Below are 21,547 nucleotides of genomic sequence, written 5' to 3'. Positions count from 1 at the left end.
ACCCTACAGACTACCTGCACAGGAAGAATAACAAGTCTAGCAAGTTAGTGTAATCCCTGCCAGCACCTATGGATCTAAAAGACTACAGAATCTACCCTCAGGATACAACAGCATTCTCATATCCAAGTGCAGAAATGACTAGTTGAAAGGAAAGCAGTAGAAATTATTGTCCACATGGTGACTCATCAACACAGCCGTATCTAAATTACTACTGTGTGCTGGTAATAACACGTAAGTTAAGTTTCATTGTGTCTCTGCATGGGGTGAAGAGAGACAGCTTTCCAGAGTACCTAAACCACTTAAATGCCCAGTAAGTGATGCTGCCACTCTGAAAACTTTTATTCAGAGTAAGATACAAAGACTGGCATAATGAGTCTGTCAACGGTACTGGAAGTTACTACAGTGCAATGCAATGCAATGCAATTGTGAAAATGCAGCTTGATACACATCTGCATACCCTGGGGAAAAATATACAATGAAAACCTACCACAGAAACAAAATGAAAACCCGAGTTTTCATGGATCCACTGCAGCATACAACATGTTTCAGATACCTAAAAAAAACCACACTTGAGATCTTTTCAGAAGAAAAAAGTAACTAAATATTCTGATCCAGACACATAAATTTACTCAAAAATTAAATGGTGTTTTAGTACCTCATAGGTATTTTCAGAGCTATCAATGAACATATGCACACACCAAAAACAAGACATCTAAACCAAACAACAGACCAGAAATACACCTGGACATGTCTAAGTAAGAGTGACTGAGCAGCAGTTGAGAAACCAGAGGAAAAAGTTTCTATTAAAGGAAAGAAATCAAACTCTTCCTTCATCCTTTTAGGGTTAAAAGAACTAGACACATCTACTACAAGTTTTTATATGCCTGTACAATGAGGGGTAGGGATGGAGGAAGAAACAATGTTCAGGAAAAGCAGCCATTTGAGCACACTGGAAAGTAAGTTTATTGCATTTGCAAACTACTAATAACTCAATAGCTCAATGACCAGAAGGAGACAGTGGGAGACAACAACGAAGATACCAAGCTTTCCTGATACATCCACACAGAAACATCAACCAAAGTCAAGAGATCAGCATTTTTACGACAAATGAAACTGGGGAAGGGGATGTTTGGCTCCTGAGATAAGAAAAGAACTGAAGACAATGTATAAATAACAAAAAGTGCTTAAAAATCCTTTGGGGGGCAAAAGGGAATTAGTAATAATACAGGCCTAGAACATTATAGAAAAAGTCCTAAAGAGACTAGAAGGAAAATATTTGGAAAGCTCTTTAATTTTCTCTGAATTCATTCATATAGAGAAGACTTCTGTGAAGAATGACAAAAAAAATCCAAAGAATAAAGAAAAGCAGCAGACAAATGGTTTCCTCCAGGTAGAAATGCATTTATGAAACCAAATCAAGATGCAATACTATACCAAAAAACATGAACAAACAAAATACATGGTCAAAAACACAGGGGATTGAACTAATAATAATTATTATTTTAAAAGGCATAAGATAAGTCTAAGAGTGGAATTACAAGATTTAGGAACATAATCCTTTCCAAAATTCATTGGGACTCAAAATTACCAGCTCACTGAGCAGTAGGATAGCATACAGTCATGAATGGCAACAGCTTGAAAAGTGGGAAGGTGGCAAAGCAGGGTGTCATATAAAGATTGTCAAGACTACACACATTTGTTCACTTTATGCCATGCAGCACTGACCTGGAAGGAAGAATATGTGGGAGGGTGAAATGAGCTGGCAATAAATTAAGCTGAGGAGAAGGGAAGACAGAGAGACTAAGACTCAGAGGGATGCAACAAAACATTCATGAAGGAGCTTAGGGAACCATACAGTACAAGGAAATTTTATTCACTGCATGTTTAAAAACAGAATATGAACCTACTCCTCTACCTAAATTCTGAATTCTACTAAAGAACTTCTACATTGCTAGGATGTTGTGAACAAGAAGTTACAGAAACAAATGTTGTGTCCTTGTTCACACAATCCAAAAGACAAAAGAGCAACCAGAGAGGAACTGCAAGTTAAAGGATTTACACACACACAAAAAAACCCTAAACGCAAATCCAAAACAAACCAAAACCAAGCCACCAAAACCCAAAAACCTTGCTGGGAGGAATTTATTTCTGCATTATCTGTAAAGGACATTTTTTGGATCATTTTGGACCAGCTTTTGTGAGGAAGGTATTACACATACATCTAAGGCTCGTAAGTGGGCAACCATAAAGATACATGGCCTATGCGATCTTATTTATTCAAAACAGGTGAGAAACTATATCCATATTATTTCTTTGTAACTTTGAATCTCCTTAAGTCATGTGCACACCTATCTCTGAATAGAACTGGATATATGCTATGCAGCTTCTTGTGCTAGTATCAAAGGGACATAAATTTAATCTAAGAAGAAAAAAATAATAATTTTATCATCTGAATTAATTTACAAAGAGAGTCTCATACTGCTGCCTGCTGAAGAATCTTGGCATTTCATAGTTGAGATCAAGGAAAGAATGTGTAATATATATAAATTATAAAATAAAAAAATAGTCTGTATAAGATGATACAAAGGAAATCAGCAGGAATTACGTAAGACTTAGGAAGCAGTAAAGTAGTTGATGAAATAAGTTATATCCTATTACTTCCATCAGAAGAGAAGGATCAGTCCAAGAGCTTCCCATGCCATTCTGTTTTTGAGTACGCAATACTACCAGGGATTCCTATTAGCATTAGCTTTCAAGACAGGCACAACATGGTCATGAATACTGCCTGAATCATTACCCAGCTCTGTTAATGCTTTGATTTGGAAGGATCAGTTTGAGTGGTCAGAAAACACTTAATCATAAAGCCATTTAATTTCTAGTTATCCCTTCTTGTCACCTGTCCTCCCCACAACAAAACTTCCTTCCTGGCTTCAACTCAGTTTAACTTTTCTGCAGTTCTTTACGTGACTTGGCCACTTACTAGTCACATTTAGGCTGCACACAACCCTCTCATAAACTAGGTTCTTTCAGTAGCTGCTCCACCACTTGCAACCTTTGCAACATCAGTGCCAAGCCACTACAGCTTTCTAAGCACACCAATTGCTTTGCCCATTGCCATTTTCACTTACAACACAGAGATGATGCATGGGGAGTGCATTGTGTTCCCCTTCCTCCAGTATTCATGTTGGTTTACCTGTGTTTATCCACTGTGTTCCGTTTAAAGAATATTGCAGGCTGAGAATCTGCTGCCACTGGCTTATAACAGGTGAAGAGTTTGATCTGTTTGTCATGTTTTAAACCTATATTCTTATAATTTGTTATTCAAGGAAATTCTATTGTCCAAATACAGGATGGCACTTGAAACAAGAATTCTGTAACATGTCAAACATTGAGATCTCCATGTGCTTACCTATTTCCATAAAATGCATAGAATACAAAGTTGCCTAGCTATTCCTTATTCTGTTGAGCTAAACTCAAACCCCATAAATAGAAGCATCTTACAGAAAAGAGGAACACAAACAGATCTGGAAATAGCTCTAGCAAGATGCTCATTTAACTGTTCTGCCAAAAGGACTTAATGGTAACAGGTTTGTTTCTGAATTTACAAAGATTTCCTACTTTGATTGATTCTTCATTCAGACAATAATCCACTGAGCCACTTTTGGGGGCATTGGTAACTGAACCATCCTCATGCTGTTATGCTCCATTATTTCCTTCTCATCTTTAAGGGCAATTCATCAGACATTTTTCAGGAGCACTCCGCATTTCCTTCTTTATTACTCTGGCCCTTTATGTATTTGTATTAATAAAAACATACAGCCACAAACACACATGCTGCTGTCACCTAAATGCTCACTGGCCTCTAAGCTGGAAATGAAGAGGGGAAAGAAATACAGCTTTATGAAGTGCTACATTTTTGCATCCTGCTTTAAAACTGGCCCTAAAATTACAGTGACAATATATGGGTACTGAGGATCCATCCTAATCATAGAGCTCAGTAACCTGAAATTTGTTTTGGAGACCTCCAGCATACACCTTGACATCATTATTATCATTATTACCAGCAACAGAAAAGCCTCATCTCTATCACCAGCTCTGAGCTTAGATCACTTCAGGCAGCATTTTCAAGGACTGGTACCAAAATGTACCAACAGTGTCCCTTAAAGAAGAAATAAACCCAGCTACTTAAACATCAAACTTTGGGCCATCAACTATGGTGATGACATATGTCCATTTCACCAGAGCTAAAATAAGCAAAGGAGTTTTACTCTCTGTCAAGCACCAAATCCTTCTAGCAGCATTTAGATCAATAGAAAGTAACTGAAGTCTCAGGAGACAGGGAGAGCATCAGTTATCTTACACAAGAAGGCTACTAACACGTGGGAACAACAGCCTACAGAAATGCTCTCTTGCACAGCACCGGTCAAGTTATACCACATATACTTTGACAGCAATAGCATCCTTTTTACACTGTACAGAGTGATCACAAATTCCAGGGACAGCAGTAGCACTTGACAGCTAAGAAAGCATCACCTACCACTTCATCCCCTATCCTAAACATAAACATCAGAGAAAAAAAAAATTGCAAAAAAAACCCAGGAAAAAACCAACAAGAGTATAGATATGCCTCTTTCTTTCTTTCCCCTGTGGGTGCAATCACATCACTTCTGTTTGCCCAGAAGGAATCCAGAAGATGTTTCTTCTTTCATTTATTAATTCATCCACCTAAACAACTTAACTGTCTTCTTTCTACCTTAGACAAGTCTTCCAGTATCACACCAATCCCATTGCAGCAGGCCAGCCAAATCCATAAAGACTGACAGCAAACTTCTCCCAACTGCATGAGTTCCTGTCTCCATCCTGTTGAGTCTCAATTTTGCCTTTACCCATTCAGTTCCAGCACAAAAAGCTCAGGACCAGAAAAAAGTACAATGAACAGCAAGCTGACACCTCACTGAGCACAGCCAATGACAGAATAAACATCTCCCTCCATTCCACTAGCCACAAAACTGTTCTCAACATGCTGCAGGAAAAGGCCAAATCTCAAACAACTACATGCCAGTGGAAGAGAGCTGCAGAGAACAAGGTCATCCTCAGTGCCCTAGGTCCTTGAAATGGTGAGGAGTTTTGTTCAGTAAACTTGGAGGTGAACAAACCCTGCACTTTTTCCACCAGTCCCTGCCAATCTGATGCTGGAGAAAAGTTCCCATCTGATTCAACATCTGGTAATTAGTTTAACGCTGACCACAAGAAGTAGGACACAACAGCAAGTACCAGGGATTTTTAACAAGCATTGGCAGGCGATGCGGCCACTGTGGGAAAGAAAGAAAGGCGATGTCTGAGGGAAAAGTAGAAACTTGCTCTAGGTTAGAGAAAGAAGGAACACAGCCAGGGGAAAAAGCAGCCTGCAAGGAAGATGAGTTAATCTGATACTTCAGAGTAAGCATGCAACATCACCCCTATGGGGCACAAAAGGAGGGAAACAGGTAGAACAAGTACACAGCTCTTTGCAGCCTGCCTGCAACTACCAAAGCAGAGGCACCTTCTGTTTTGCAGCATGCAAATCACTACCTTGCATCCTTAACATGGATGCTACCCTTCCAACTCACCTTGCAATTAAAGCCACTAGGTATTGAAGACTTGCCTGAATTTTCCCTGTAGTTACTACAGGCTCGCTGCCTCCTCAGTCAAACAATAGGGTCTCAAACTTCAAAAGAGTGGGGTCCAAACCCCCTCCCCCCCCTCAAAAAAAACCCAAAACAAACCAAAAGAAAACCCAACAAAAAAACAAACTCCAAACTATGAACAGGCTATTCTGTTCCAACGTAAGTTTTCCAGGCTGTGAGGACTCTGACCATTGTGGTCTTCCCCAAACAGCAGCCGATAAGACACAAGAGCAACAATGAGAGAAACAGCACCCACAATAGCAACAATGAGAGAAACAGCACCAAAGGTGAAGAGGACAGCCTTAGGAATGCTCTGCCCTGATTGGAAGGTTAGAAAAATATCCCTTATCAAGAGCAACAGTGCCCACAAATAGAAATAAACAAATCAGCCACAAACTATGATATGGATTTGAAAAGAAAAATTAAAATCAGGGGTAGTGTATCTGAGCGTATGGAGTGTTTGCCTTTTTTTCTGAAAGGTGGAAGGAAGAGGGAGATGTGTGGTTCTAGGGCTGAGTGGATCACTGTAACAAACCTGCCTCATTGGCACCAGCTAAGACATTTTTGTTGAGAAGTCTCCTTGCTTTTCACTATTCTCTCTTGTTCTGGTAGTACATGAAATTGCTTTAGCAAACCTGCTAAAGGCCCTCTGCACCACTCAGGATTTCATCTGTCAAGTGGCATGGAAGACACACACCCTGATTATACATTATCCACTTTGAAAAAGTGTACAGAAATGGGAAGGGATTTACAGTTCTTAAACAACAGTCCCAGAAACAGGACTTAGTCAAGCAGTTTTGTACCCAGCCTAGCTCTGGCAAAGCAAGCGAATGTATTTATATTACAGTCTCTATCTGAAGCAAAGTTCTGTTCCACTGGCAAGGACTAAAGTTCAGGAAAAAGCTGGAACAGGGGACGGGGTGTTTCACTTAGCAGTTTTCATCGCATTCGCTGCTGCAAGTTATTAAATTTAATGAAGATGTTGACATACCATGTACTGGGAAACTCGAAAAATCTTCTTGTTCTGACCCTGCATGTGTTTTGTGATGTATGTTGGTATTAATGATAGATCCCATTTTGTTTGCACAACAGCGAAAAGCACGGTTGTTAACCTTCAAGGGCACAAATACAGTGTGCTGTTTTCTACATTCCAAAAACTGGTTACCACTAAAATGGAATGATCTTGTACAACAGCAGCATGACTGAGAAGACATTAGAAACCACATCCAGGTCTGTCTAGTCCATCACTTGCACTCCACTTTTATTTTGACAATTCAATATTCTTAATCAGTAAAATTAAAAAGCCTATTAGTTTTAATTACTGCATACAGTTATGATACTAACAAATTCATGAGGCTCCAAATCTGCTAGCCATACGAATACTTTGCTCTACAACAGAGTTAGGACGAAGGGGTTATCCTCACAAAATAAACAGCTGTTCAAAAAAGCAGTAGTACTAGCCAGGGCAATTTAGGGCAAGTATTTTCCATCTCCCAAGACGCTTTTGTGTGAAGTCATAACACGAAACCGTTTATCAATCTATGGACTCATTCTACTTTATGGGCTTTATGACAGTAGGTTGCACTAATGGATTTCCCCTGTTTATAAGAGGAAGGCAGTCCACCACCTCCACAGCCCTTGAATACAATCCAACATGCATAACACCAGTGCTTAGACAAACAGCATCTGTTGCCATGTGCTTTACCCTTAGCTGATGATTACTTTGCATATAACACCTGTTGCTATTGTTCCTATTCCTGTTTTCTAGTGTTCAGTCACACAATTTTTGTCTCTGCCTTGCTTCCAATTCTTTCTTATTGAAAGAGACTATAGTCTTCTGATGTCACACCTTCACAATGCAGATTCTTGCACTCAAGTTAACAGGAATGGAGCTGACCCTGCACAGTGCAGCACTGGAAACCCTTATCAGTGACACATACTGCCTCATAGGATGACAGTATCATCAATAAATGCATACAACCCTTCTTGGCAGAACTTAACATGAATAGAATTTCTGATTCTCAAAAGACTACGCAAGAACACAGCAACAGATCTTGTCAGGGGATTCACCCAATCCTCCTAGTAGTCTGTAATATTTCAATTTACACTTAATTTCTACCACAAAAGTTCTCAAAAGTGTTAAGGGAAGTAAGTAAACCCAAACAAACAAAAAGCCAACTACTCAAATGCAAATAAACACCACCATTTCCTTCTTGCGAAAGGAAAAATACCTGTAAGCCATCAGGAGAGCAAAAGGACATTCTACCACAATGGCTACCTTGTCATTTCAACAAGAGTTGGACACAACAAACTAGTCAGTGTTCCCATGCTATGCAAAACAGAAAAGTTGCACTGGTGATCAACATTTGCTGGAGGTTTTGTGGTTGTTTGTAAGAAAAATACCCTCAAAACAAAACATCATCACCCCACTCCTGCCAAAAAACCAAGAGTGCTTTACCTCTAGTTAGATTAGGACACAATGAAAACAGGTTCCTTGCATATCAAAATATTGTCCAACATGCAAAGAGAGGTAGGATACAAAAAGCTGCATCTTCCAATGATGTCTCTGTAAGAAAGCCCTCTCTACTGGCTTGCCAAGACTGATGCAATCACCTTCTTACACCACTGCCTTAAGAGAGGCATGCAAGAACAGGGTGGTTGTTATGCTTTCTATGACAATGTAGTTGCCAGGGTTGGGCCCACCTAAAACATTCAGCACCTACTCCACTTTAACTTCACTTCCTCAAAAAGTATACCAAGGATATATATCAAACCATCTCCAGGATACACAGTGGAACACTTCAGATACACTTGCTGCTACCAAACAGTACTAAAAGAGATGAGTCACAGAAATTTAAATACATGCACATCTTTTAATGAATGAATCAATCTAAAAGAACAAAAGAAATGTTCTACGAAAGGTCCCTCAGGGAACAATTTCTGCAGGGAAAAAAAGCATCAAGCAGAAGTTTCACTGGGCTGTTGTCCCAAAACAGTTCTATTCAGACACACACTCTGCTATTACAATTCACTACCCTTTTCCCTTCTCTCTATTTTTACAGGGCTCAACAATTGACAAAATTAGTTCTACTAGCTCCTCAAATCTCCCCAAGTCATCCTGCTCTATTTCCTATTCCAACCACAATATTCATCCAAGAAAAGACCCTTTCTGCAACCATTTCAATTACACTAGCCTGCTGCATACCTACCAACCTACAAAGCAAGTTCATAACCATGTGACACAACCTTTTGTCTGCCTTTCACCCCAGCCCTAATTCAATTTTGCATCCCCAGTGAATTAACTTGGTCACAGCCCACACTGTAGGTTATTTATACACACTAACACAGGCACGATCCAACTACACTACACTACACCATGGAGCTCCACTTAACATTGGCTCCAGCTGGACATAACAGTGCCTGTCAGACAGACCTACGTTTCTTACTACTGGGAGCAGTTTTTTATCTAGTACCACATATCACCTGCAACTTGCAGGCCTAGGCCACAGACACATTGTTTTATTTCCTTCTAAAAACCAAAAATAAACTTCATCTGCAGCCAACTTACTAATGTAAAAAAATTACTTAAAACAGGTTATTCCTTCCTCAAGCAATGCTGAAAATGTTAACACGACTACTGTAACACCTGTACGCTTCTGACTAGCTCCCCAGTGGGTGGTTTCTATTATTGTCAAAGTGACTTAACCATTAACCCTGTTTAAAGTTGATCAAGCTAACTGGGACAAATTCTGCCTTGGTTTTAGGCTGCAATACAGGTCTAGGTAACATAGTCAACTTCATGAAATGGTTTTGTTAACAGAGTAATCATTTTGTCTATTTTGAAAGAAAGTCCCTAGAAGCTGTAAAATTATCTTCTACAGAGATCTGCACTTGAATTTTAACTTCACTAACCATGACTTTTAGCTCCTGGGATAAGCAAAAAAAGGAGTACATAAACATTGTTCCCCAAATTCAAATACCATCCTTCTCTATCTCCTAACACTTCATTGCTACCAAAAGATGGCTAACACACAGGAAAGACTAGGACAGCCACTGAAAATTATTCTCTACTTCTTAGTCAGTAAAGAAACATTTTTTAAAAAAAAGCAATAAAAAAGCAGCAGAATAGATCACAAGATGTACTCTGCTTGTTGGATTAGTTTAAACTAGCATTATCAAAAATAAAAGCTCAGTTACTAAGTCTTCATTGCACTGTTCCAGACAACCCTTTGACAAAAGGTAGTCTTGAGGGCAGCTGGTCAAAATCTTTTGGTAAGATTCTGATTCTGACCCCAGAAACGACATGCTAAACCACAAAAAATATTATTAATGTCTCTCTTGTTCCTCAATAAGATATTTATAAGGTGATTACTTTTTTCTTCAAATTCATTTGTGACATTTTCTGAACTAATTTCTTATTTTTCAGCCTCATTTCATGCTCTTTTCTGGTGAGAAAGGAAAGAAGGAAAGATGGAAGACCAAAAATGCTATAAAGTGATTACTGATAATATTTACCTACCATCCTTAGTTTGCCCATAACCCAAGCAAAACAGTAACAACAAAAAAAACCCTAAGAACCTCTCAAACTTCTTGAAAAAAGCTATTTCTTCCCCCTCTTCTAATACACTCTCCATCCATCCCAGTTCTTTGAACATCTGCAGGTCTAACCTTTTATTTATAGTCACATACATTCTGCTCCCATGTCAATGCAACTCATTCAGGAATTAAGATTTTTTCCCCCCAAGTCCACCTCTTTTCTTAACTGGCAGGAAGTGATACCCAGGTCTTTTCTTATTTGGCAGGAAGCAACACCCAAAATGTGCTTCATAAGTTACCACTTAAAAAGCCTTAATGCTTGCTGTGAAACCACACATCTTCTATGAGTCTGAATTTTCCCTGCTAACAGTGTCCTCTCCTCTACTTCTTTCTAAATATATCTTCTGCATACTCCTTCAGTACAAGGGGATTAACAGCTTTCAAAGAAAGCATGGAAAAGAAAACAGTTCTCAGATTCTCCTTCCTGCAGATGCAGCTTAATATCTGAAGGTACATTTGGTGTCCTCTGTAGCAAGGACAAGAAGAATAATTACTTTTATTATCATTACAGGTTCACATTTTAAGCTTAACCATGTGGTTTCATTGAAGTGCTCTGCTAACAAGATAAAGGGGTGTTTTTCAGGAGCATGGACAGAATTAGATGATCCCTTTCCCACTGGCTATCAATAGAAGCTCTGCCTTTGAAAATTTTCTACAATTTAAATCTCTGCTAAGAAGTAAAGCCAGCACTGACATACTCCAAAATCAACTGGCGACAGGATAAGCTAATGTTGTGTGAACTGGTGAGGATCTAAAGCAGGTCACTTCCTACAACACCATGTTTATGATTTGGTTTTGATGCAACTTCTGTTTTTTTGTTAATGATCAAATGAAGCTGCTTTTTGGGCAAGCTGCCTGATGTAAGGTTTTTTGTAATAAAAATATTAAGTGGCACCTTAGACAATTAATTCTTGCTCTGAGGCACCTCTTACCATTAGAGTCCTCCACTTCTTCAGCAGGAGTGTGGTTCTTGGAGGTGTGGTGGGCGTGTGAGGCTGCAAGGTTGACAATGCGGGGTCTTGGTAGTGTCAGTGCTTTCCCATGCACTTTCAAGGAGTGCTCTTTCAGCTGGCTGATTGTCATGGTGGAAAATGAGCAGAAGGAACATTTGTAGGCATGTTCACCTGGGTGAGCGAAATACAGGCAAGTCATCAGCTCACAAAAGAAACAAAATGGGGCCCCCATACTTCTCCTACTGAACTTGGCAGTAAAATTCCCATGGACTCTTCAGCGAAAAACTGATCCCAAACAAGCTATGTGCATCTCCACGTTGGAGCAGTCTGGAGTCCGTGGTACAGACACCTGCTTTGGACCGAAGTATCACTTTCTGACAACTGCAGATCCTTGTAAAGTGACCGATGCCAAAAAACAGAGACCAAACTCTTAGCATGCCTATGTTGCATGGTATGAGAAGAAAACAGACTCTGGGATGAAAATGGAATCACTTAACTATAACACTTCCAAATTTCTTTGGGAGCGTAGCAACTATAGAGGGTGAAGTCATCTTTTTCTGCATGCAGCACATCCAACATCATTATTAATGAAGCAAGTAGGCCACTACAAAATGCTAACAAAGACCTCTCAAAAAAAAAAAAAACCAAAAAAACAACAAACCTGGGGGTGTGTGTGTGTGGAATTTATATTTGGGGGGGGGTTGCATTTTCCTTATGAAAAACTTGCTATTAGCAGGAATAATCTTCATAGAACTGTTAACCAAGTCAAGGTTGGTTTACTACAAGAAGTGAACATGGCAATACCAAGAACAGTGCATATCTATAAGGCTATATGAATGTGTGTTATGAAAAAGCACTAAAAGAAGTGAAAGAACAGAGGTAATGAACAGTAGTGAAATTTAATTTTGAATACATTCCGAGCCAGAGAGACAGCAAACAAGGGGAAACAAATCCTGAGACAAGATTTGTTTTGCATTAAGCATGGAGGCAACTGGAACACAAAGTGAAACTGTCCCAACACAAAGAATGTGATATTATACAGGTGCCAAGTTATTGTTTTGGAAGTGCCACTTCCATGTACAAGAGTAACACTGGCCATATATGAGTTGTACATAAAGTGCCAAAACTAATATACGAGAGATATATTAATGAATAGTAACAGCAGAACAAGAGTTCTGGTAATGAACGAAGCAGAACACGTTTTCCATCTCTCAACAAATTTAGCAAATGAGGTTCCCAAACAGCATTGTTTCCAACACAGGAAATAAGTGAACCGAAAGCGAATGTGAAAACACACGTATTGCAGCAAGTCAGAGTAAGCACATCTGAAAAGACTAGCAACCATCCTACATAAAAATAACTCCCACCCCTCTCTTCCAGAAAAACTATGCTAATCCTGGGGACAAAATAAAAACTCTTAAAAAGCCTCTTCTGGTGCATCTGGAAATGAACAGATCACTTAAGAGTCTGAAACGGTGAAACAAGAAATTGTCCCATGTTTTTTCAAATGGTAATCCTCACCTGTATATTACATCAGTCATACATTACCTTTTTAGCAATAGAAAGAAAACATTTTTTGTATAATACATACAACAAGTTGTTCAATGGAACAGGGTAATAAAAGGACAAAGGAAACTTCAAGGTGCAAGATACCAGTAAGATACAGATATAGACCTTCATGGTTTGTTAACGTAAGAGATTCCTGGACAACAATAGGCACCAACTGTTACCTTAAAAGCACCACAAGACATTAAACAAAATAGAGGATGATTGCATATTAAGCAGTCTAGACACAACTAATAAATATACCCACTATTCAACCATAACAGGGCATGAAAGGATGTGTTTGATTGCAGAGGAAAGACTGCAGTCTGGCTCAAAAGAAACCTTCTGCACTTTTTTGACCACTAGTTCTGCATTTCATAAAATTATTGTATTAACAAACACCCAAATAAATAAATCTCAAAATTTATGTAGTGCGTCTCAACACTCAACTCTAAGCATTATGTTCCAGATTGCACAGAAATTGAGCAGGGCCAATACTCTCTTACAATCATCCATTTGTGCACACAGCACATCTGGTGTCATTACTAATGAAGCAAAGACACTAGAAAATGCTAACAAAAGCCCCTCAAAAAAAATAAGAAAAAAAAAGAACAGGTGAAAAAGTTCAGTTGAAAACAACAGACAGCCAATTTAGAGATACTGCAAACTGTTCTGCTCCATGCAAAAGGAGATAGCACATACTGGATTAAAAACAAACGCCTGAAACACTGACTGGTACCAGCTGTTAGGCAACAACACATTTTGTATTCCACTGAATTCTGACCCATGCCCAGAAAATGAGGGAGAAGGAGACTGAGTAGAAGACTTCAGGATTTTACTGAATTTTAAAGATCTCTGGGACACTTCAGATAAATTCAGGGGGACTGAAGTTTCCACTTCTAAACAATCTGATAATGATTAACAAAAAATTGGCATCAAAACAGTTTCAGAGAACCACCATGCTACTGCAAAAATGGGGAGTCTGAGGAAAAGTCTTCGTAACAGGTTTATTCAGTAGTACATACTTCTGAGAGATTGACTCAAAACACAAAAAAGCAAAGCTCTGACTGAAAAACATACCAAGCAATTTTTCTGTGATGCAAAATTTATTTGCTTGGTAGAAATGGACTGAGGTAGAAACAGACCATAAACCTTTAGCAACCCTATTACACAAGTAATGGAAACACTATCTAGGCAGCCATGAAATTGTGTTCCTGTATGACGCAAAACATGGTCCTTTGTGGCGTGTCCACTAATCAAGGTCAAGAGCATGAATTCATGATAAATAAATCAGTGGCTTACATGAAGAGGAGTGTGAAGTAAATACTAGTTGCATGCTAACTTTGGCTCTAAAAATCTGGCAGGCTCAAACAAGGTAACACAACATAGCCCAACTGTGAAACAGCATAAACAAAACATTATTTTACGGTTGGCGAAGATAAAGAACCATGTCACCTCTGTACCAGATGTGGGACTCTGTGAACTGGAACTGCTGCATACAGTTGGATTTCCATGAAAGGTCAGAATGTCACGGTCTCATACAACAGGAGGTTGGCAAAAATTAAGCTAATCCACAATACCCAGTCAAGTACAGAAAAGGGTCCTGGCACAAGCTCTGTGAAATCCGAAATCAATACAGAAAACGCAGTGCAAGTGACCATCAATCCCTCCTATATTTTTGTAGATGAAAAGTACCTTTGGATCAATGGTGACAATTACCTTTTTTCATTTCCCTTTTTTCATCAGCAGACAGCTATAAATTCCTTCAACCTTTTCTCCCTATTCTCCCATCTTTCTCCTCCATCCCAACCTGACTATATGACATAGTGCAAACAAGTAATAAATGAGCATACTTCTAGACCTTTTATCATCTGTTCCAGGAGTTTCTACTTGCCAGTTTTTAACAACTGGGCTAGTTTGCAGTTTTTTTGATTGGTCAGTATTCTGTTATTTCCACCAGAATGCATGTTTGGACTGTGATTTGAGGGTTGATTTTTTGTCCTTTTAGTAACAAAGATGCAACTGTAACCAATGGAGCCAGTGGTTTTTGACTCCAGTATTCTGATAAGCTTTCAATGCATGATGTGTGACGGTGCCAAGAGTCTAGGGCCAAGGAATAAAGATGAGGAAATTCTGAGTCTTGCACTTCTCAACAAGCAAAGGTACAACACCTTGAGGTGATCTATCCTGTATGATGCAACTCCTTCCCTGTTCTTGTTCTTCAGAAGCATGTCTGCCTGCTTGCTTGCTTGTACAGATTCCACACTGCAATACAGAGATCTGCAAGACAACTTTCCATGTACAATAATGGAATCGTGCCATTCTCAGTCTGCTACACAGACTTTACTCCCAAAGTTTGGAGTGTTTCATTTGTGTAATCCACAGTCCTTTTCCCAGAGTCACCTAAAGCATGTACATAAATACAAACATAGCAGAGCAAAGCTCACTACCAATCCATTAAAACACTGATGGTGTGAGTGGACTTACTGAGTTCTGTTGGAAACAAGCAGATATAACAATAATAAGAATCATTCATATAAAAGAAAATAGAAGAAAATTAAGACATTCTTGAAGTACCCCATCCTTTCTTGTCCTTCTAAAAACATTATCCAAACTCCCACAGATTCCAACAGGCGTGTAGGCTGGACAATCCTGACTTGCCTTTGAAAATCTTACCCACATCTGGTGACAAAACACGTGGTTCAAACCAGCATCTCTGATCAGCAACAAGAATACACGGGCCATTTCAGCTGCTGCACTGCAAAACTGAGAGAGAAAACTTACCAGCATGAGCCTTGAGTATATGGGTTTTCAGGCGGCTATTGTAAGAGGACTTGAATGGGCACAGTTTGCAACGGAATGGCTTATGGTGTCCGTGATGGGTCTGCATATGTCGATCCAGACTTGAAAAGAGAAAGACAGAAAAAGGAAACACAAAAGAGTAAATCATTTCAACTATTCCCTCAGATGCAAAGCAAAACACTTCATAGCAACCATAAATAAGAGGCAGAGCAGGCTCAACTATCCATTCTCATACTCTCTCTTAAAATTCAATAGGTCTGCTTACAGAATAAAGTAGAATCTAATCTAAGGAAAAGGAGCAGAGCTGACACCAATTCTGTTATGCAGAAAGCAAGCCACTTAAATAAACTTACAGGGCAAGATCAGTATAAATTAAATTATACCTGATTCAGACTTAAAGGACCAGTTGAAGAAACAAGAAACAGACAAGAATAGTAAAAATTACCATTACAGAATTTTTCTCCTGGGAAATATTTTTCTGAAAATATGCCCCCTTTTGTTCTGTTGATCGGGGAAGCAGGGGCAGGGGTGTGGGGAAGAAGTATTTTTGACCAGCTTTACTGAGGAAGCCTTCTTTTGGTTACAGCAGCAAAAGCAGATTAGAGATCCTGCTCTGGGGAGGGTGCCAGCAGGCTAGAGTTGATGAGTTCCAGGATTAAAAGGCAGCAGAGCTTCAGAAGTGAGTGTGGCAGATTCTGCCTGAAGCTCACCAAGAGAAGATGGGGTGCTAAAGTCCAGCCTCTACTTTCTTCAGGAAAACTGGAAGCTACCAACAGTCTGAATACTGGAGAGTGATCAGTGCTCTCTCTCCCAAGTTCTTTGTAACAGCTCAGTAAATTTTGGAAGGGAATAAAAGGATGTTTTCCACATGTTCTAACAGAAGATCAAATCCATTTTAGAGTGAGTCCTGCACAGCTCTGCAGCTCCTACACTGTGGCTGACAGCTATGAATTCAGAGTCTCCAGGTGGCAGGCAGGTAGTTTCAGCTTGGATTGTAAACATTTCAAGTACAGCTTCTTCTTTGGACACATTCATGCTTTGTGATCTAATCTTAAGTTTGAGTCGTCTTATACATGGTGATGGAACAACAGGACAGATACAGCACACTGGAGGAGTGGCAATTTGCCAAAACTATCCCCCTCCTGCCACCTTAATTCCAGATGTATTTCAGGCATATTTTCTTTTATTATTCCTAAATTGTCGTGTTCTTTTTTTACTGAGTATCAACACATAGATCAAGTGGAAGTTGTTCCAGCCCTTACAGACTACACAACATTGTCATGGGATCTTTAGTCCCACATTGACAAGACCTTGAGCCAGAAAATATGTTTATGAGAGCTAACACTGAAGTCTGTGTATTCAAAGATCTGATGATAGCAAAAACCCCCAAAAAAACGAACTTCTGTCTCCTCTCAGGGCCATTTCACATAAATACAATTTGATAGAAATCTGAGATGGAGTTCGTACCAAGATAAAATGGACAGTTTTTCCAAAGAAATGGGAAAAAAGTCTCCTAAATGAGCAAGACATTGAACACTTGCAGTGAATACTCCATAGAACAAAACTTGTTTTAAACAGCTGACAGGGAATGAACTTACTTAACAATTAAAGCAGGCTGCCAAAGTTGTATATAATACGTATCAAGCTATTCTAAATATATACTCTACAGTATTCTACATAGTAATAATTAAAAATATATTCACAACCACGTATTTTGCCAGCAAAATTCTTCTGAAGGCAGGTTTTAAAGTGTTGATCAGAACTGGGATAACAGTGGGCTGTTTAAATAGCTGGTTTGGTTTCTTTTACAGACTTCATCTCCCAAGAGAGTAATTGCACCAGAAACAAAATAAAAGATGAAGACCAATTCAACAACAGTGACAACCCTTATGAGGGTTAGGTGATACCTGCAGAATTCTTAGCTGCCATCCACCACTTTCTGACTTACCTGTCCTTCCACTTGTAGGACAGTACTTTATTCACTTCCCAGGTAGGAAACAATGACTAGAGACCAAACTCAAGTCTGATTTTGGAGGCAAACCAGTTTACTAGGCAAATAACAGGTTCTATGAGCTATTTGAGGTAGGGTTGTACCCCACTGTCAGCCTTGCCAAAGCAGGGTGGGATACACCCAGTAGTACCCATCCTTCTCCCAGTCCCTTTCTTACTGTTGGCTGCTCAATCCTATAGACCTTTTCAACAAAGCAGTAGAAACCGTGGAATCATTTTGCATTGCTGTGACAGTAGCAGAAATGTTGCTTTGTAACATATGAGTTAAAAAATGCTTTTTATCATGCTTTCTCTGGTACATGCATTTGATTGCAAAACAGCACCCTCACCAAATTTAAGAGTGCTACTGACAGTGCTATGAATACATCAAATGAGCACCTGGATCTCACTTATTTTGTTAAAACAATAAATAAGCAGCTCTTTCCCCAGAAATTAAAGAAAACATGCACCTGTGAGTCAGTCCAAGATGACAGTGGAAAAAATCCCACAAACCCCATTGTTGGGGGCCATGCTATATATATGTATACACACACATATATATATATATGTAAAATGACAAAAAAAAATAATTTTAAAAACTACCCAGCTTAAGGCAAAGTCGTCCTTAGGGAAACAAATCATAAGAAACGTGACTATTAATGAAGACTATGTATTTTTTATATGCTACATCAAACAAAGAAACAGGCTGAGGGAGTCACTAGTATACCACACTAGAGTGAACTTGAAATATTTGTAGACTGACATTTCACATCATAATTAATAAAAAAAAATTAAGGTAAGTTATTTAACATTAGAAATGAAATCTCAATCATCAAAAAGTTGTAGTAATTATAAACAAGGTAGTTATATGCAGCAGAAGTTCCTTATGTATGAAAGATTAAGAAAGCAAATACTTTTCTCTCCTCTTCTTGGCTTGTTAAGTCTCATGCATTTGACAAGGTTGCATAAGTGGTGGCCTTCTCTGTTTGCCTACTGAAAGAAGTCCTATTCTTTTGCTTGCATGCTTCTCCCCTACACGTCAAAAAACATAGGGCTTAAATAAATTCAAGAAGATGAATATAAAGATGCAACCTTTTATAAATAGCCACTTATAATGGCCAAACATTTTGCAGCATGGAAAATACCTAAATACTGAGAAATGTGTTGCTCAAGAAGACGTTGAGTGCAGACTTCTTCAATGTCAACCTACAAAACAGTAGTGCTAGTTTGTGTCTCTTTTGAAAAGAAAAATAAAAGTCACAACTTACTTGTGCCTGAAAGCAGAGACAAAGGAGCAATACTGGCAGCTGTACTTGTCTTCCCGGGTAAACATGGCCAGAGCCAAGTGACTCCTCTCGTGAGATCGCAGACCCTGCATAGACATCAAAACCCGGTCACACTGGCTGCAGTGGTAGCCCCCAGGCCTGGTTTCATCTTCCAAGGATGCTCCAGATTCAGCTTCTGTAAATTCCACAATGCCAGGGTCTTTGGCTCCCTCAAAACCCTCCATCAAAGTTGTGTTTGAAGGATCTTCAGCTTCCTGCTAAAAAACACATATCCCCCCAAAGCCATCAATTCTCTCTCCCTTCTGCCCTATGTCTTTCCCACGTGTTCATTATAATGCCTAGGTTTCCCACTGCATTGTTTTTCTAAATATATCCCTACACAGACTCCACATCAATGGCTTTCTGAAGAAAAGGCCTTCTCTTGGGAGGGAAAAATGTAATTGTATCTATCATATCAAACATGCATATGTAAAAGAAGAATCTCACTCCTTCATCAAATTTGTGTCAGATAATACAAAAAGACAAGAAATCGAATCAACTGTCTTTCAATGGTCTTGATCTGAATCTTCTAAACTTGATCAGATAAATACTATTAAGGTACAGAGCAAGTTAATTTTATTTTATTTTGCTCTAGCTTACAGTGTAGCTACTCTGCAGACTAGTCTATAGTAGACTTTGTCCATCAGTGTCAAATTCACAAGAAAGCAGCCAGTACTCTAAGACCCTAGAAGTCTCTTTAAAAATAAAAAGCAAAAGTATTTTTTTTTATCTCCTCTCCTCTCCTCTCCTCTCCTCTCCTCTCCTCTCCTCTCCTCTCCTCTCCTCTCCTCTCCTCTCCTCTCCTCTCCTCTCCTCTCCTCTCCTCTCCTCTCCTCTCCCCTCCCCTCCCCTCCCCTCCCCTCCCCTCCCCTCTCTCCTCTCTCTCCTCTCCTCTCTCTATTCTAACCAGAGAATGCATTTTTGCAGCAACTTCAAGAACCTGTAAGAGTTTTTCCATGCCATTCTTTTGGCCATAATTTCAGCTTTTGTTCCATGCTGCAAGATTTCTATTTACTCAAAAGAAAGCACTGACCCTACATGAACTTCACTTGAGAAGCAAGGAGAAAAGGAAATGGTCTGCTAGGAGGGAAGCATCTGAATCTGTCAGCAGTACCAGGTAAGGTAAAGGATGGTCAGTGGCAGTGCAATGAAAGTTCTCTCAGGTAGCATGAGCTAGGCTATGAAGGACTCGGCTTCCTCACAACAAGCAGATGATGTCACAAAAGAAGCACCCTTGGTTAGGCAGCAGAAGTCTTCACCACGAGCTCACCACAGGACGAGAAAGATTACAGCTAGTTCCCACAGCATTGTTGCACTTCCACTGCCCCTACCAATATCCTGGAAATCAGGCTGTAGAGCAGGCCCTATCCTTGGGTATGTCCTAGAAGGCATCCCCTTTCACAGGGAGAAAGGAATAACACATTTTTACCTATTCACCTGAATGGGACCACTGGCTTATATGGCCACTGAATGTTTTGTCTGGAGAGAGTATGCAAATATCATGTGAAAAGGTGTACCACAAGCAACTTCACACATTTTGCATGTGCAAACTTCGTCTTCTTTAAAAAAAAAAAAAAACAAATAAAAAAAAACAAAAAGAAAACAAGCAGCCCTTTTAGGGTTTAACTAAGCAGAGATGTAGCCCAGAATAGCTGAAAGAAGTCTCCTGCTCATAAACCAAGCCGTTCGGTCATCAACGACATCAACTCCTTTGTGGCTGAGAAGAAATGAGAATTAAATAGTCTTCATGTCCCTGGATCAAGAGTGGAAAAAAGTTAAAACATCTTAAAATAAACAAAATGCACTTCAGAAACGTTAGTGTTAAATTAAAACATCATACTGAACTGGAATATACAGTTCAAAAACCATTCAACTTCACAAGAGTCCTCCATAAGTTTTCAATGAGTCCTTTATTTTAAACAATGCAAGAAATGGCAGTCAGCTTCAGTTGTCTTTTTAAAATTCTTACCTTTACTGTAGCTGACACAGAAGAGACATTCCCATACTGGACATGTTTGCGGAGGTGATTACAGATGGCTCGAAGTGTTGGATGGACTTCCACGCAAAATTTGCATTTGTAGCCAACCACCTTCCTCTCCTTAAGTTTTGAAACATCTTCCAAGTGTCCAAAAGCCTGTTTGAGTACACAATCATATATCAGTGAAGTATGCTTTATTATCTCATTTTTAGGAACACAGACCAAATTTTACACCAGAAAGGAGATTACACTTGATGTACACATATCCTGTTTTGCAGAACTGCTAGGCTGATTTTTGTAGACATCTATTAATGCCTCCAGAGTAAGTGGACAAGACATTTGTGCAGGAGAAACCTTCAGATTCTGTGTAACAGTGGTCCTTTAGAAGACCATTCAGTTTGGCCTGAAACCGTGCTCTCCCATGACACTATGACTTCCCCAACAGCTGTGTGGAGCTTTTCCACAGCAAGTATATTTCAAACTGAAGCAGAAGGAAGGGGGTAAGTGGGCAAGGAAAGGAGCACAATTTGGTCTTCTGTTATGAGGCACTTGCCTAGAGCTTCAGTTACCAGACAGACTGCGCTCATGTTAATACGGAATCCTTAATGAGAGAAAGTCCTGAGACAGTCAGAAGGCTGAGAAGGAAACTGATGTGTTTATTCAGAGGTACACTGAAGAGGGTGATGGGACATT

General features: G+C 39.4%; 1 protein-coding gene across 3 annotated transcripts in view; it reads right to left on the bottom strand.

Moving 5' to 3' along the window:
• ZNF462 (zinc finger protein 462) overlaps nt 1–21,547 on the bottom strand; it is a 93,677-nt gene that overhangs the window by 25,890 nt on the left and 46,240 nt on the right. The window contains exons 4-7 of one of the 3 annotated variants that reach the window (XM_040579356.1): nt 20,846–21,010; nt 18,820–19,094; nt 15,545–15,663; nt 11,195–11,386 (exon numbers count right to left, since the gene is read on the bottom strand). In XM_040579356.1, coding sequence (XP_040435290.1) covers nt 11,195–11,386; nt 15,545–15,663; nt 18,820–19,094; nt 20,846–21,010 — 751 coding nt within the window. The remainder of the gene's footprint in view (nt 1–11,194; nt 11,387–15,544; nt 15,664–18,819; nt 19,095–20,845; nt 21,011–21,547) is intronic. The other 2 variants (XM_040579357.1, XM_040579358.1) reach the window with 2 other exon arrangements.

The sequence above is a fragment of the Falco naumanni genome, chromosome Z, assembly GCF_017639655.2.
Source record: "Falco naumanni isolate bFalNau1 chromosome Z, bFalNau1.pat, whole genome shotgun sequence".
Lineage (NCBI taxonomy): Eukaryota > Metazoa > Chordata > Aves > Falconiformes > Falconidae > Falco > Falco naumanni.
Note: the sequence above shows the minus strand (reverse complement) of the source record. Positions and strands in the feature narration are given on the sequence as shown.